General features: G+C 41.4%; 1 protein-coding gene across 2 annotated transcripts in view; it reads left to right on the forward strand.

Moving 5' to 3' along the window:
* Positions 1–16,097, forward strand: part of Zmat4 (zinc finger matrin-type 4) — a 403,972-nt gene that overhangs the window by 62,784 nt on the left and 325,091 nt on the right. For both annotated transcript variants that reach the window (XM_074054613.1, XM_074054614.1), the window contains exon 2: positions 12,822–12,927. In XM_074054613.1, coding sequence (XP_073910714.1) covers positions 12,826–12,927 — 102 coding nt within the window. In that variant the 5' untranslated portion in view covers positions 12,822–12,825. The remainder of the gene's footprint in view (positions 1–12,821; positions 12,928–16,097) is intronic.

Genomic DNA, 16,097 nt, shown 5'->3' on the forward strand with positions numbered 1-16,097 from the left:
TGGAGGTGAGGATAAGAGCAGTAAGGGGCAGGAAACTGGCCTTCAGTGAGGGTGCAAGAAACATGACACAGGTTGTGTTTCCCAAAGTTTAAGAGGGTAGACTCTGTCCTTCCTTTTTCCAAAAGGTAGTTAGTAACTACTCTGGATGAGGCAGCCAGTTGTAGGGAAGAGTGCCCATTTAGAAATAGTGGTCTCCATTTTGCCTTTTATCTACAGGCAAATGAGTCAGTCCTGTCATCTGCCTGGGTGTCACTTTTATATTCTTTCTGGATGTGAAGGGATTAGGTTAAACAAGCCTCAAGGCCCTGTCTAATGTAGTGATGTTTTTAATTCCTGCATCCATTATAAGATATGACCTCATTCTTTCTCTAGTCTGTTCAGCTCTAGTTTGTTGGAATCTTGTGCCCTTTTCTTTTTGCCCTGTCTTCCCTTTCATCTTGTCTTCTAATGCCAGCCTGTGTGTCCCCTTCCTCCTGTTTCCTTCTAGTTCTTCCATGACTGCCTGTTTAGTTCTCAGAGCAGCCCCACTTTTCCTCCTGGCAAGTGGGAGGATGAGGAGGGAACAGGAGTGTTGGTATTGGGGAAAGGTCAGTTTGGCCTCTGAAGGTAGGCTGGACTGAGGACAGAGGTACTGGCAATTTCCTTGCCCGTCTTTAAGCCAGGGTGGGACTGGAGCATACTGATGGGGAGAGGGAGCAGGGGCAGTGAAGGGCACTACCTAACCCATATCATTGTGTCCTCTACCCCAAAGCCTGGAAGTGTTCAGCCAGGTGATGGGTCTACATCAGTTGTTTCCTGGAAACTGCCCAGCTGCTGCTCACCTTAGCTGAGAAGAAAAGGCTGAAGGAGGTATTTGAAAGTGTAGCTACATTAAGAACTGGAGTGATGAGATCTGCGTTCCCTGACCTGCCCCAACATCAGGGCTGTTGCCAGACAGCCAAGCTGTCACTTCTGGCTGAGTGACAAGACCTGGAGACTCCGATGTGAGACACTTGCTCATTACCTGGCATCCCAGTGGTCATGACCATCTGCTCAGTTTGCCCCTCACAAGATGGCAAAGCAGATTTCAGAGCAGACGAATTTGTTCAAAACCAAAGGTATAGTGTCTTCCTAGAAGGCGCCTTGGGACCTAGAAATTCATTCCTAGTCAATGTACATGAAGAATGCTCCTGATTGGTTTACAGTGACAGGCCTTTTTCTAAAATGATGCCACCTATTTTCATAAGTTTCATAAATCTAAGCCACAGAACCTACACATTGCTTGAATGAGGACTAGATTGCTGCTGTCCTTAATAAGAGAGTCAGTGAGGTCTGGATTATTTAGGGTCATTACCCCAAGGACTGAGCTGAAAGCAAGTGTAGGATTCTAATCTCTAGAGTGTAAGACCCTTGAAGGTGTCTGGCCTTTTCCATCTCCCCTATAGCCTGTAGGAGGTTTAGCTAGGTAAAAAGTGTACTTCTGTGTAATTTTTTTCCTGCCATGTGAAGCTACTCATGTTCAAATAGAGTTAGTTAAGGTTATTCTGGATAAGCCCTGAAATCAAAGTGGCTGAGTACATTAAAAGTTTATTTCTCAGTCACACAATTCAGGGTGCACCAGTGGCTGGGGCTCTACTCCATGTTCAGGAATAGAGGTCTTCAGCGAGCCTGCCTTCTCCAATGTATGGCTTCCAGGGTTGACGAGGGCAGCAATATCCAGCTGGTAGAAGGGAAGGAAGAGGCCAGATCACACAGCAGGCATTCAAAGACCAGGCTCGACAGTGTGCACATCACTTCTGCACATTCTTTTGACCAAAAGTAAGTTCCATAGCACCCTAATTGCAAAGGAGGTTGGGAAGTTCATTCTGATCTTTTGTGACCAGGAGAAGAAATCAAACAAAAACTTCTATAATAGAGAGTATAGAGATTTCATTTCTAGAAAATTATCTCTTCTCATTGGTACATACATAGTGTCTATGTGTCTACACGTCTGTCTGTCTATCAATCTGTCTATCAGCCATCTATCTTGTCCTCTCTACCATCTTTCATGCTTATCTTTAATAATGGAATGAGTACTCATAGAACATCTTCTAAAGCAAAACTAAGAGGTGGCCACAACTTATTCTAGCCATGTGTTTTTCCCTCATCTTACCCTTCTTCTCCCATTTGAGGTGATCATCATCCTGAATCTAGTCCTCATTCTTTGCCAAACATTTTTGAATTTTATCTATATGTATCCTCAAGGTGTATATATATTTATTTTAATTGGTTTTGACTTCTTAAAAAGGATCTCATATATGTGCTTTTAGGATTTTCCTTTTTCATAGGAATCTTAGCTTGTCATGCTTCATTCATATTCCAGTGAATTGCTGTGCTTTTTTTTAATGTTGTGACTATACCTCAATTTATTCACCCACTCTGGTAGGTGTACATTTTGACCGATTTCAGGTTCTGCTATTTGAACAAGCTGCTATCATCATCTTTTACATGCTCCATGCTATATATGAACAAGAGTTTTTCTTGCTTTGTGAAGTAGGAGTGTGGTTGCTGGGTTGTTCAGCTTGATAAAGTTATCCTCCTGTCAAAAATGTATAAAATGTCCTGTGTGCACACTTTCCTTAATACTTTAGCTAGCCATACATTCTAATTTTCAGTAATCCCCTCATTGACTATTAATGAGCACTATGTTCATGCAATAACCTTCATATGCTTAACTTCCTTTGGTAGCTAAATTCCCTAAGATATCATTATTTTCACTATTTCTTGCTGCATCCCAAAGCAGAGATTGTTGCAGGATCTCACACTAACTCTTGCATTGAAAGAAAGTTCTAAATGAAGGACCACATGGAAAGATATGCAAGCAGTCATTTATCAGTTCATAGGTAGGTAGCTACCCTTGTAGTATTTTAATTCCTGGATCTTGCATCTTTGCCACCTTAGGTACTCTATAATTTTGTTGGTTTTAGGAAAATCAGGAGACAAATGAGGACCCAATAGTTTAGATTCCTTGGAGAAGCCGTATCAACTTAATAGGTGGCAGTGAAAAATGGAGTTGAAAACATCTGTAGCTGATACATGCTGTACAGCTGCCTCAGTATGGATTCAGATAATAGTAATACTTTTCCTGCAGCACTTGGCCTACCTTGTCTGTACCTTACTGTGCAGTTAGGTACAGGTGCAGAACTGTGCCTGACCGAATCCTGGATGTGATCGCTGCACTTAAAACTACCCTCACTCTGTCTGGTTCAGTAGGGGCAGTCTTGTGAAGGTAAATTATGTAAACAAGTTTCAGTAATAGAATACTTATTTATAACCTGTATTTTCAAAGGCTTGCAGCCACTGGTAAAAAGAAGGGCTGTGCAGTGTTTCAGCTTGTGAAGTAAATTTACCCATTTTGAACATGCACTTGCTTCATTCAGGTAGTTGATGGCTTGTAGGGTAAGGATCTACCTCAGCCTTTTGCTTTTAAATGGGAGAGGGTGGGAGACTGTTCTTTAAAATGTGAGTGACTTTCTGCCTGGGTGCACATAACTTTTAAAAAGTTTGATGGAGTAAGCAGCAGAAAACATGGAGCATGTTTTACTCCTGCATATTTCCTCCTCCTCTTCCTTTTTTTTTTTTTTTTGTGGGCAAATGATCTTTTTGCTTTTCTCTCTCTCATCCCCCTTGTGATATGGGCTCTGTTTTTTTTTTCTGTGACGTAAAGTGGTAAATTAATTGAAAATCAAAATTCTTCACTCTTCATATATATCTCCCCTCTGAAAGTATGGAAATATAAAATAAATGCTTTGGACTCACTGCAATTGGTGAAGATACTGGGGTTTATCCACTAGTGTTCTGCAGAAGTAAATGGTACTTTCTTTGACAACAGTGCTCCACCACACATCTTGTTACTGCCAGACACCTTGGGCTCTCCCTAAAGCTGAGTCTAAAAGGACCCATTAGAGCTCAGATAGAATGGATTTCATCTTTTGGAATCTCTGCTAGCTATACCAGCCTTTGGGATTCACATCCCTAATGTTACTATTAGGTAGACATCCAGTTCTGAAACCTTAGCCAGGATCTTGGGGAAAAGAAAAGATTCTAGATGAACAGGAATAACATAGGAAGTGCCAGTGCCCTCATGTTTCAGCTGGTGTGACTATTTTATTTATGTGTAAATGGAGATGGGAAGTCTTTTTTTATGTGTAGAATGGCATATGTTGAATCTCACTCAGTGTTGTAGTTGCTGGTGAAAAGAAATTCCAGATTCTTATGTCCTGCATGGATGCATCCAGGCAGGATTCATAGACGTTGTGAGGGTGAAGATAAAAGTTTATTAAAAGTTAGGGAAAGGAGTTACAAAAGGCCATGGTGGGCCAGGTGCGAGCTGAAGCAGAGAGAGAGAGACGGAGAGAGAGAGCTCTGTGTCATGGTGATTTAAAAAAAATCACAGTAATCTGTGGGAGGGGAAAGGCCTGGGTAGTTCTTAAACACCAATAATTGGGAGTAGGAAAGGGTTTGGGAGGTCCCTGGGCTAGAGTAGTGGGTCGCTCTGCCCATATTTGCAATTATAAGGAGATTCAGAAAGAGAGAAAAAAAATGTTCAATCTGGAATATAATATGTTAAATCATGTATGTTTAAAGATCTTTCCTTATTTTTTAGCCTCCCTCACTAGTACATTATCCTCCTCCATGAAATGAGGATTTGTTCATGACTGCACACCTACCACTTAGAGCATCACCTGGCACATAGTCAATTCTCAATAAAAATCCATTTAATGGATAAAGAGGGAATCTGAGTGAGATGTCCAAGACTGGGAGAGGCCATTTGGTGAATGATGTGGAAAACCTGAGGGATTTACATAGAATTCATAGAAAATCTGAAGCCTTGGCCTGGCTGGGCAGCACCAACTCTGCTCTTGACCCCCAGAGTCTATAATTCAGATTTGTCCATTCATACGAAAGACAAGGAACCAGAGGGAAGAGGTGGCAAGGAGCCAGCACACGTGAATGTCCATAGAGGTTGGGCCACAGAGCCGTTCTGTCCTGCAAGCAGGCAGTGTGCTTGCTGCCCTCCTTCCCTGATAAAATAAGACCAGCCTGTAGCATGTGAGAGAGACTGATAGATAGTCTCGGCCTGGGGCCGAGGGTGAAGTAGCAGATGCATCTGAGTCAGGAATCAAAGAGCCTGGTTTTACAAGTGAAGAAAGTGGTACCATTAAAAGGCAATTATTCAAATGGTGTGAGTCAGCTATCAGCTGTTGGTGTGAGGAACATCCTTTCCCCTCCCCTCTTCTCCCTCCCCTCCCCTCCCTTCCTCCCCTCTCCTCTCCTCTCCCCTCCCCTCCCCTCTCAACCGAGTGTAGGCTATGACAGATTTTGCATCTGGATGATGTATGTTGAGGGTCAGGACTGGCAGGCTCCTTCATCTGGGCAACATTAGGAATAGGGGAACAGACCTAGATCAGAAGAAAGGTCACCATCCTGAGCAACAGGGATTCTCAGAGTTTCTTTAAGTTGGTCATGTAGTTGACCTTCACCCTGCTTGTAACCACTACATGAATGATGCCCCTGTCTGTCCATCCGTGTTTGTGCTGAATTAAAGAAAAGGCTCCAGCGTGAAACAAGGTCCAAAGGTGCTGCTCTGTTCCATTGTCTTCTTGCTACCCCTTTCTCTGGCCTGATTTCACAAAAGACCAATGCACTTTCATTTCTGGAGTACTTTTCTTGTTTTTTTTTTTCCCCCAAGGCTGCTTGGTCTGCTACCATGGCAACCAGCCCTGCATCACCCATCTTCGTTTTCAGTAAGATGTGATTGGGTTGGGGCAGACCCCTTTTCTGAGGCTCTTGAGCATGAGTAGTGGACGCAGTTGGCACTGCTGAGGTGCACTCTGAAACCATCTGTTTGCCCCCCAAGTCTTTTTTCTTTTGTTGTTGGGTGTGGGATGGGGGCTAGTGAGGAAGGACTTTTTGCTTGCCTTAGAAGCACAGTCGCAGGGACTTGAAAGGGGAAGGGAGCAAAAACCAGACCACAGGCAGGAAGGCAGCAAAGGTGGACTCAGGGTTTAAGGAAATAAGAACTTAAAAGGATGACAGAGGATCAGACCAAGGCTTATTTGTTTTGTGCTGAAGATGGGCCAGCCCTAGTTTGTATACTCCATTATCACCCCTCCCCCACTTTCTGAGACTAGCTTTACTCTTTCCAATGTTAATAAAAGTAAACAGAAGATTTTGTTGGCAGTACTGGGAATTGAACTCAGGGCCTTGTGCTTGTTTGGTAGGCACTCTACCACTTGAACCATGCCAACAGCCCCCTGCCCCCCTTTTTGGTTATTTTTGAGATAGGGTCTGTTTTTATGCCTGGATTGGGCCATCTGGTACCGCAGTCTTCCTACTTGTGCTTCCCATTGGTGTAGCTGGGATGACAGCTGTGTGCCACCACATCTAGTATTTGGTTGAGATGGAGTCTCACTAACTTTTTGCTAAGACTGCCCTCAAATTGCTATCCTCTCTACCTCTGCTTCCCACGTAGCTAGGATTATAGGCTTGAGTCACCCTGCTCAGCCAAAGCAGAATCAATTAAAAAATTTTTATTCAAAAATTTTATTTCAAAATGACTGAGTTTAAACAGCAGAGGAATGCTTCATGTCTGTTTCACAGTGGCAACCAGAGGACAGTTCATTTTAATTGGTGGCAGTTTTAGTCTTAGCTTTCAGTTTGTCAACATGGAAGGAGATTAAAGTTTAACCCCTCTGCACTGGGTACTGGGAGACAGAGGCAGAGCCAGGACTGACTGCTAAGAGCAGCGGGGCTGTTTGGTGATGGAAAGTTGGGTGCATGGGTTATAGTGAATGTTCCAGACTAGATAAGAGGAGCCAAGTGAACAGTGGATCCTCAGTGTGTCAGACCTGAGGCCTGTAAGTTTGCAGAAGCCTAGAAACCTGTGGATATAGATGAAGAGGCAGAATGTCCAGAAGATGATGGGGGGGGTCTCATCTCTATTCAGGCAAATAGAGAGGGGGGAGTCTGGGCACTAAGGTCAGAAACAGCCTCCAAGTTTCCACCTGTACAGCAAGGGTGGCTTTTCAGAGCCCACTTTAGTAATTCTCTATAGGGTTCTACTTTTGGCTTTCATTTTAAATATTTTTATGGCATCAGACAGAGACTGAGTGACATGCACCTGTGGGCAGAGGATTCAGTACTGCCTTGGAGCACTGACTGCCATGCAGTTGAGTAACTCACCGTGGGTAAGTTTACTTACCCAAGTAAACTTAGTTTTACTAAGCCTTAGTTTTTCCATGTAGAAAATGAAGCTGGTAACTTCACATTCTCTGAGGGAATTAAACCTGGTAGTGTACAGAAAAGCTTCAACATAAAGTCTGTTCAAGCAAAGCCCTTAAGTAAAATCTTCAGTTGCTTCTGGGTCAAGAGCTTTTGAAAAAGATCAAGCACTTTGGCACCATCCTTAGAGGAGCCACAGTCCCTGATACTGGAGAGCTCACAATGTCCCACTGAGCAGCAGTTTGGGAATTTAGAAACTCTGTTGAAAGTGCAAGAGTTGCTCTTTGGTTGAGAACGGTATGAGTCTGAAATCCTGCCCCAAAAGGGTTAGTAAGAGAAGAGAGTGGGTGGAAGGCACGTGATTAGGTCTAGATGAAAGAGCTTTATAGTGGAAAAAAAACGCAAAACCCCAGCTCTACAGAGGGCTGCCTACCCAGTGGGGGGTCCCCAAGCCCAGGGCTTCTCCCCTCAAGGGACTGAGGTGGACCAGATAACAACCCCCTCCCCCCCCCCGACTGTGGTTCCTGTAACACTCAGGTTGTCACAGTCAGTGGCTATGTATTTGGCTTCTGCCAGACCTCGCATGGCAGATATTCTTCTGTGTTGTGTCTGTGGGGAGCAGGTATCAGGGAGATGAGCACTAGTGGGAAGGAGAGAAAGTTGGGCAAAGTTCTCTTCAAACATTGTTACTACCTTTTCACAACAGAAATAGATTCTAAGCATTTTATGGAGAGTGGTGGTCTCCAAAGGCCCAATGCCCAGGTATTATTAGCAGGGAGTTGCCCCCTGCATTTAAGTGCAAATCAGCCATTTCTCAGGATAACGTTGTTAATACAAAAGAAAGAGTATAATAGCAATAAGAGCTATGATTTCAGTACACTGGGTGTGTTCTTTTCCCTCAAGGCTCTAATATGGTTTTATTTCTCTTCTTAAATATTTACAGCATCGTTCCAAAAATAAGCATAATGATAAAACAAAATCAGTAATATTGTGAATAATGGTGGCAATATAGGTGTCTCAGTGTCTGTCGTATGACACAGTCTGTATTTGATGTCTTAGCTACATCATTGCTAATGCTCACAACAACCTTGTGAGAACCCTTCCCTCCTACCCCCAAATACACATTTCTCAAATAAGAAAAACAGAGCTCAGAAAGTATATGTAACTTGCTAAACAATCTGGTTGGTTATCAAACAAATCTGGTTTGGAACTAATGCCTTTTTTCTCAGAAGAGTCTTCCATGAATTTTTTAAGATCTCTGAATTAAAGTTATTTTCACACCATCAAATGGAGTCTCAGGTTTCTTGGGTTTTAGTCTCTGTTTCTGTAATTTGTTCCTAAGAAGGCTTAAGGCCTGCATCTGAACATCCTGAAAAAGGTCACTCCTTGTACTGTGAGAAATGTTTATGACCTGGTTATTCTCCGAGTCTTTCCTTCCATCTAAGTCTTAAGCTTTTTACATTTCTTGTATTTTTCTTCTTTCCCCTTATGTTGTGTCATGCCAATTAGTCCTGTCTGTGCCCTCCTAAGTGCCATCTCATGCTTTCTGATAGATGTTTCTCTGTGCCAGGGAAAAGAATTAGCTTCTAAGTTGGAACCCATTTCCCTCCACTCTAATCCTGTTCATCTTCAAAATTTCAACTCTTATACAATCTTCTTAAAGAGTTTCCTGACAAGCCTCCCATCTTCTGGAATCTTCTAACACTTTTCAGCAGCCATAGTACAACAGCACTCTTTGTCTTGGGGACTGGTGAGTGTGTGTCGTTTCTCACCAGTGGACTTTGATTTGGACACTGGGGTTGTGCTTTCTGTTATCCCTGTGCCTCACACATAATAGAATCTCAGTGACCATTAGAGGACAAATAAAAACTCCTCCTCTAGATTTCCTTTATTTATTAAACATAGCTGAACCTCTGATTCTTGCACTGTCACTGCTACTCACCTATTGCAGTGTAGATACCTGGGACAGCAAAGAAGAACTTGATCACATTCTAATACGGCCTCCACCTCCACTCTTGTATCATTTACTAAATTCCACGTGGCACTGTGGCTCTGTGGATGGTGAAAAAAATAGAAAGATTATCTTAGTTCTCAATGGTGGCTTTGGGATGTGCCATTGTAGTGTGATGGGTTGAACAGCTTTTCTGTAGATCAAGTTCAGGAAATTAGACTCAATTCCTTTTACTCTGGCTGCCTCACCAGAAGGTCCCAAGGCCTCATATCATTGCACAGTAAGCATGTTCCCAGGATGGAGGTCACCACACACTGGCTCTGTTGGGACCCTATGGATTGAACAGTGAGTAATCAATGGCTTTGCTGTTACTCCTGCTGTTGGTGGAGACATGGGCTCATTAGCACCATGGACAAAGCTAAGGATGGGACGTCTGTGTTGCTTTCCTCTCTTACCAGCTTTCCTGGCCTGAAGACCAAATAAACTGAGAATTCTATTCCAAATGAACCAGAAAAAGGGAGCAAGTGTCAGCTTTCCCTCTGGGGAATTCTAGTCTTTGAATCATAAATCGGACCCTCTGGTTGTTTAAAGTGACCTACACAGAGAGAGTTCTCTCTTCTTGGAGAAAGGCCTCATGCACAAACCAGGCTGACACTTGTCTACTAATTGCCTCCCACTGGAATTTAACGTATTTAGGTATTTCGCTCATGTCTCAGAGAATCAGAAGGGTCTTCATTGTCTGTTTTATTGCATATGGACTTGTTCAGATCAGTATTTTTATATTTAATAGTGGAAAAAGCCATAATATTTTCTCTTCCTTTGAATTTTTTTAGTATAATAATTTTATATTTTGCCTTTAAAGCTGTTTCTGCAGCACAGCTGCTTTACCAAGACACAGACTCCTACAGGCCCTGCTTGGTCCGATGCATACCTTGAATATACTTTCACAGTGTTTGATTTCTGCAGTTGGTTGTATAATGAGGAAGGAGTGTGCAGGGTGTTTGGAGAATCCTATTAACCAGGCCACCCATGAATCTATCTTCATGGACGTTTTTGTTAGAAATAGCAGGGAACATGATAATATTTAAGCATAGACACTTATAGGAACTTGGCTTTAAAAATATACCTTACTAAGTTTTCATTACTCATTTGACTTTTCAAAATATTTTACTATATTTTCCCATCATCAGAACTCCTCCATTTTCATTCTGGGATGTGAACAGAGACTTCTATACAAATGACAATTGCTATTTGCATGGTTATTAGGATTGTGATCCTATGTTCCAGTAGACTGTCTCTGGAGTATCCTCTCCTGATCTTGGGACTGCCTTTGAAGATGGACTACAATGAAATAGACTCAGATCAAGGTGAAGAGGCAGGACAGGACTTTGAGATATATAGAATAGAGTTATCTTCAGAGACTTGGGAGAAGATATCTCATAAAAAAGGGAGAATAGATCTGTTCTATGTTGTCTCTAAGACAGAATTAATAAAAACTACAGTGGGACAGGTTTTGATTCAACCAAAAAGAAACCTAGTAACAAAAAATTCCAGCTTCTCTGATGTGAGTAGTGAACCTTCAGGGATGGCAGATGCTGCATTTCAGGCCAATAGAACCATTTTCCTGGAACGATCCTTCCAGAAATAATAGGTTCACATCAGCTGTGAGACTCTGTGGTCCTTAATTATCTGGTGTTATGAATGGTTGCTCCAAATGACAGGTAGTTGTCTTTTAGAAGTAGAAACTGAATTCTTTTGAATTGCTAAATACAAATAGCCTGAGTGGGTCTTTATAGCCAGGGTCAAAGAAAGAAAGAAAGTGAGTTGTTGAGACAAGACAAACAGCCTTTGATCTTAGGCAGATTCTTTACTTACATGGTTTAGCTGTTTACATGGTTTCAAAAAAACCTTTAAAGTGGACCACAATCTTTCATTTTACTGCATTGCTTAAGACTTGGCCAACATTTACCAACATTAGGATGTCCTTAAAAATATGAAATGATTCTTTACAAATGCAGAGAGTCTTACAGCTTATATAGCACTGTCTTAAATATTTCTTTCTTTGATCTTCACTACAGTTTTCTAAGAAGGTATGGTAAATTTTTATGGGTGGAAACTGAGACACAGAGTTGGGTAGCATTATACATGCAATGAATCTTTCCTGTGTGTGGAAGGTGCAATTATGCAAGCTAGGTAGTATTTCTGGCCAACAACCTGCAATGCTAACAACCAGCAATGTAGATTTGGACAGTTCTATAGGTAAGATGAAGGCACTGGATTATAGCATGATCTCCGATGTGTGCACCAGGTTGCTGTTGTCTATGTTGCCTTTCCATATGGCCTGCTGTCTGGTACTGTCCATATGTGTTGACTGGCAGGTAAAAGGTGAAATGAAGTGGAGTTTGTGGGCTCTCTGATGCACTGATATAGTTTCTAAGTAGTAACATGATTGTTCAGCTTTCATATGGTACATTTTTGACGGATCACTTTCACAAGCATCAGGTCCTTGGTTGCATTTCAGTGCAGGCTTTGGAACTGGAGAATTTGTGTGTTTGTCCTTGTGAGTTCCATTGTGGTGTGGAGTGGTGGGTTTGATGGATTTCATCAACCCTAAAGGCAGAAGGCAACATGAATTACAAAGTCTCCCCATGTTACAGATTTGAGGTTGCAAAGAAAGTTGTAGTTTAGTCTGATTTTAATTTTTAATTTTTTAAGTTTTGCTATTCCATTAAACTCAAAAATAGATTTTGTATTGCTTGTAAGGCTCTTGACTATAACTTTTATTTATTTATTTATTTGTGGTACTGGGGTTTGAACTCAGGGCCTACACCTTGAGCCACTCTACCAGCCCTTTTTTGTGATGGTTTTTTTTGAGGTAGGTCTTCTGAGCTAGTTGCCCAGGCTGGCTTTGAACTGTGATCTTCCTGTTCTCTGCCTCCTGAATAGCCAGGATTATAGATGTGAACCACCAGCACCCAGCTTATAACTTGTTTCTTGACTAAAATATATATGCATTGTAGAAATTTTTAAAAACAAAATTGCAAAAACATTACCTATGTAATCTCTGATTGCAATTAAAACCTTGTTAAAACTTCCTGGAGTGTTTTAATATATCTTAAAACATGTTCAGTGCACTGTTGCACATACTTGTTTCTAAACCTTTTGAATTTGGATTTGAGAGCCAACATGTTCTAGTGTATGGATATATTAAAATTCCTCTGACCCATTTTCTATTATCACATATATTGTTTTTTAAACAATATTTTGTTAATGTATATCACATATGTAAATATCCTCTCGCATAAATCTTTGGCAGAGCATTGGATACAAGTCTGGTTTGTTTAAATAGAAAAACTAAAGCTGGATTTTTATTTTTTAGGGACCCAGCAACCCTGTTGGGTATTTATAATAAGCATATAGCATATATAATAAGCATATAGTTTATAAGAAAGTTGTAAACTATATGCTTATTATGGTTGATTGCTATGGTAACATCAAGGGTTGGAGAAACTTACCTGCTATGACCATCATTGGACTTGTTACTGGGGTCCTAGCTTTTCCCATGGTGAATGTCCTGCATCACCATCAAAGCAGCAGACTCACTCATTTTCTTTTGATTCTTCCTTAGCCTGATGAAGTCCTCCGACATCGATCAGGATTTATTTACAGACACTTACTGCAAGGTGTGCAGTGCCCAGCTGATATCTGAATCCCAGCGCGTGGCCCACTATGAGGTAAGGACAGCTTTGCACACTCGCTCAGTTCAAGTGGAAGAAGGAACTGCCAGAATCATGGTTGTAGGACTTGAGAATACCTGCTTCTGGATTTGGGAGAGTTTTCAGAACCACAGGACATGAGCCTGTACAGCATGAGGTCAGTCCAGAGTCAACACGTTTTTGTGGGGTAGGGAGTCAGGGTTGGAGACATCATTCTGAGGCCCTGGATGCTTCTCAGTTTCTTTTTTGTTAATGTATACCTCATCTCCTAGACACTCAGTGGGCTTTCTCTACTTGTTATATCTGTCATTGCTTATGCTTAAAAGTCCTTTCAGAGATACATGGCAGGTGAATTATTTCCAGCTCCTCTTTCTATTTATGACCCTAAAGATAGGCTCAATGGTTCTTGTTAATGACTAAAAGGAAGCTTGGCCATGTGAAGGTCTCAGCAGCAGTAGTCTGCTTCATTCCCATCTGGTGGCCAATGCCCTGAGTGTGCTCACCAGAATGAAGTTTTAAAGTCTACATTCTCTTGAAGGGCATAATTCAGGGGCTTTGGCTGTTTAGTATGGAAGAACTGGTGTTTGCAATTTGATCCCCTGTTGGAAACAGAGGATGAGAGAAGAGAGCTTGTGTCCTGGGAGGGAATGTGGTACTTCTGGTGGAGGAAAGGGGAACTGGGGATCCCAAAATGCTAGGTGCTGTGAAATGTGCTCTGTTTTCCAGAGAACATACACTAATGGGAATAGCAGTTTTCAAATGTAATAACTCGTAAAGAGTTTTAGATTGGATGGTATAACCAGCAACTTTCTTTTTGTCTGTTAAGTCTGACAAACGCCAGTTGTCATTGTCAGTCACCAGACTCTTCTGGACTCCAGATTCCTCTGTGCCATGGATAACACACACATAAACACTTAGAAAGACAATAAAATGACATGCCTTCTCCTCAGGGTTTTGTAGGGACCAAATAATACATATTGAAATAGTCTTTGTGGAAATGTTTTGGAAGCTGTAAAGTATGCCGAACATGCAGAGTTACATTATTGGCCAATATTATCTCCTTTGGAGCAATGTTTGATGAAGCCAAGTAAAACTTGCTTTTCAGAAAACTTTTAAAATGAGCCATCTGTGAAAAAAAAAAACTCAGCAGTCACTCAGTATCCTCAGGAAATTGGTTCCAGGGCACCCCTGTGAATACTCAAGTCCCTTATACAAACTGGTATATTTCATAGAATCTACACAATTTTCTTTATATTTTAATAATCTCTAACTTACTTACAATACCTAAGACAGTGCTTACACTTCACCTAATTTGCATGGATTCAGCTCAGTATTGGCTTATGGCAAATTAATGTTTTGCTTTTTAGAACTTTCTGAACATTTTTTCCCTGCTTTAGATCTGTGTTTAGTTGAATCTACAGATGTGGAAACCATGGATCTAGAGGGCTGACTGCATATTCTTTTGTTATGGGGCAAGCAATTGTTGGAAGAAGTAAATGTGAACTTAATTATATAAAAGGAATAGGTCCACTTTTCTGAAATCAAGAACTTTCTAATTTCTGTGTATATTGCTTTAAAAGTGTAAATGGCTTTATAAATATGAAGCCCCCAATTAAAGGTTGGAGAAAGTTTTCCCTGCTCTGAAATTATATAGCACATATTAATCCCTGACTAGATATTTTATGTTCGTTTTTAATCATCTTTTAGATTCTTGAGGACAGAAACAAAGTTTTATTCATCTGATCATCCATAATTACTAATAGTACTTGAAAGTTATAGGTGTTCAGTTAGCATTTGTAAAGTGGGTGAGTACTTACAAAAATATACTGGTGATACTGTCTAGTACTTTGCTGCTAACCAAACTAGAAAAGTAATGTCAGAGGGGATTCCAAGATGATGACTAGAGAGAGGAGGCAGAAAGCATGCTTCCTAAAGTAAAATCTTGGAGAGAAGCTGGAGATACACCTTGCAAGAAAAACCTCCAAGAAGAGGTAAAACTCCAACACCACCACACCCCAAGCCCACGCATAGCATCCCCACTCCATGATAGACGGAGAAACCAGGAGGGCTCCTGTGCCGCCAGATGCCATCTTCTACTGGCTTGAGAGACGCAGATCACCAGGTGAGCTAAGCGGCATGTGGTACTCCCAAAGACAGCCCTGGGCCAGATCAGCATAGCCCCCTGGACGACTGACCCCCACCCAGGGAAAACAGAGAAAAAAACAAACTGAATAATAAACAACAACAATAAAAAAGACATGAGGCAAAGAGGGTGGGGTGCCCTGAGCGCCGAAGGGTGGGGGAGGGGCAATCCCTCACGGAACTGTAAATAAACAAGTTGGCGGAGAAGGCAGGAGCGACGGCACCTGCCCAGCAACCAGGAGTGGGAAAGCTTGTAAAAGTGGTGGTGGGAGGAAAACTCCACAGGAGATGGGGGAAGTGTCACTTCGCACATGATCTGTAAATAAACATGCCGGCCAGAGAATGCGGGTGTAGCGCCACCTCCCCCAGTGTTCTTGGAAAGGGGAAAGCTTGTAACAGTGGCGGTCGTGCCCAGGAGAACTCTAAGTAAACAAAGCCTGAGGGGCTAGGGTTAAGCTCATGCCTGAGATCTGCATAAATAAAGCCTCCAACAACAGCAGGCTGACAGCAGTGGGCAGGTGAGCCGCAGCCTCAGATAGACATTCACAAAGCTGTCTCAAGACTCTTCTTTTTTCTTTTTTTTAAACTCTTCCTTTGATGAGACAACAACCAAACTACACTTGCATGTTGAAAAACTTACTGAAACTGTATTGCATCTGAACTTGGGACACTTTGTGTTGTGTTTAGTTTTTCTTTCTTTTTTGCTTTTTTTCCTTTTGAAGAGACAAATACAGAACTACTTCTGAGACACCATCTCCAGGATTGTAGGCTGAGGGACTAACACCAAAATTATTAAGAATGAAACTTTATTGCATTTGAACTTGGAGATTTTTTAAAAATTATTTTACTTTATTTTATTATTTTTTAATTTTTATTTATTTATCTATCTATTTATTTTTAATTTTTATTTTATTTATTTATTTTATTTTTTCTTTTATCCTCTCTGTGTCTCTCTAATGCCTGTTTAGCTTACTGTTGCTTAGTACACTATCTCTCCCTGTTTATATCTTTGACATGGTTTTTTATTTGTTTATTTTGATTTTTTT

This window comes from Castor canadensis, chromosome 14 (genome assembly GCF_047511655.1).
Source record: "Castor canadensis chromosome 14, mCasCan1.hap1v2, whole genome shotgun sequence".
NCBI lineage: Eukaryota > Metazoa > Chordata > Mammalia > Rodentia > Castoridae > Castor > Castor canadensis.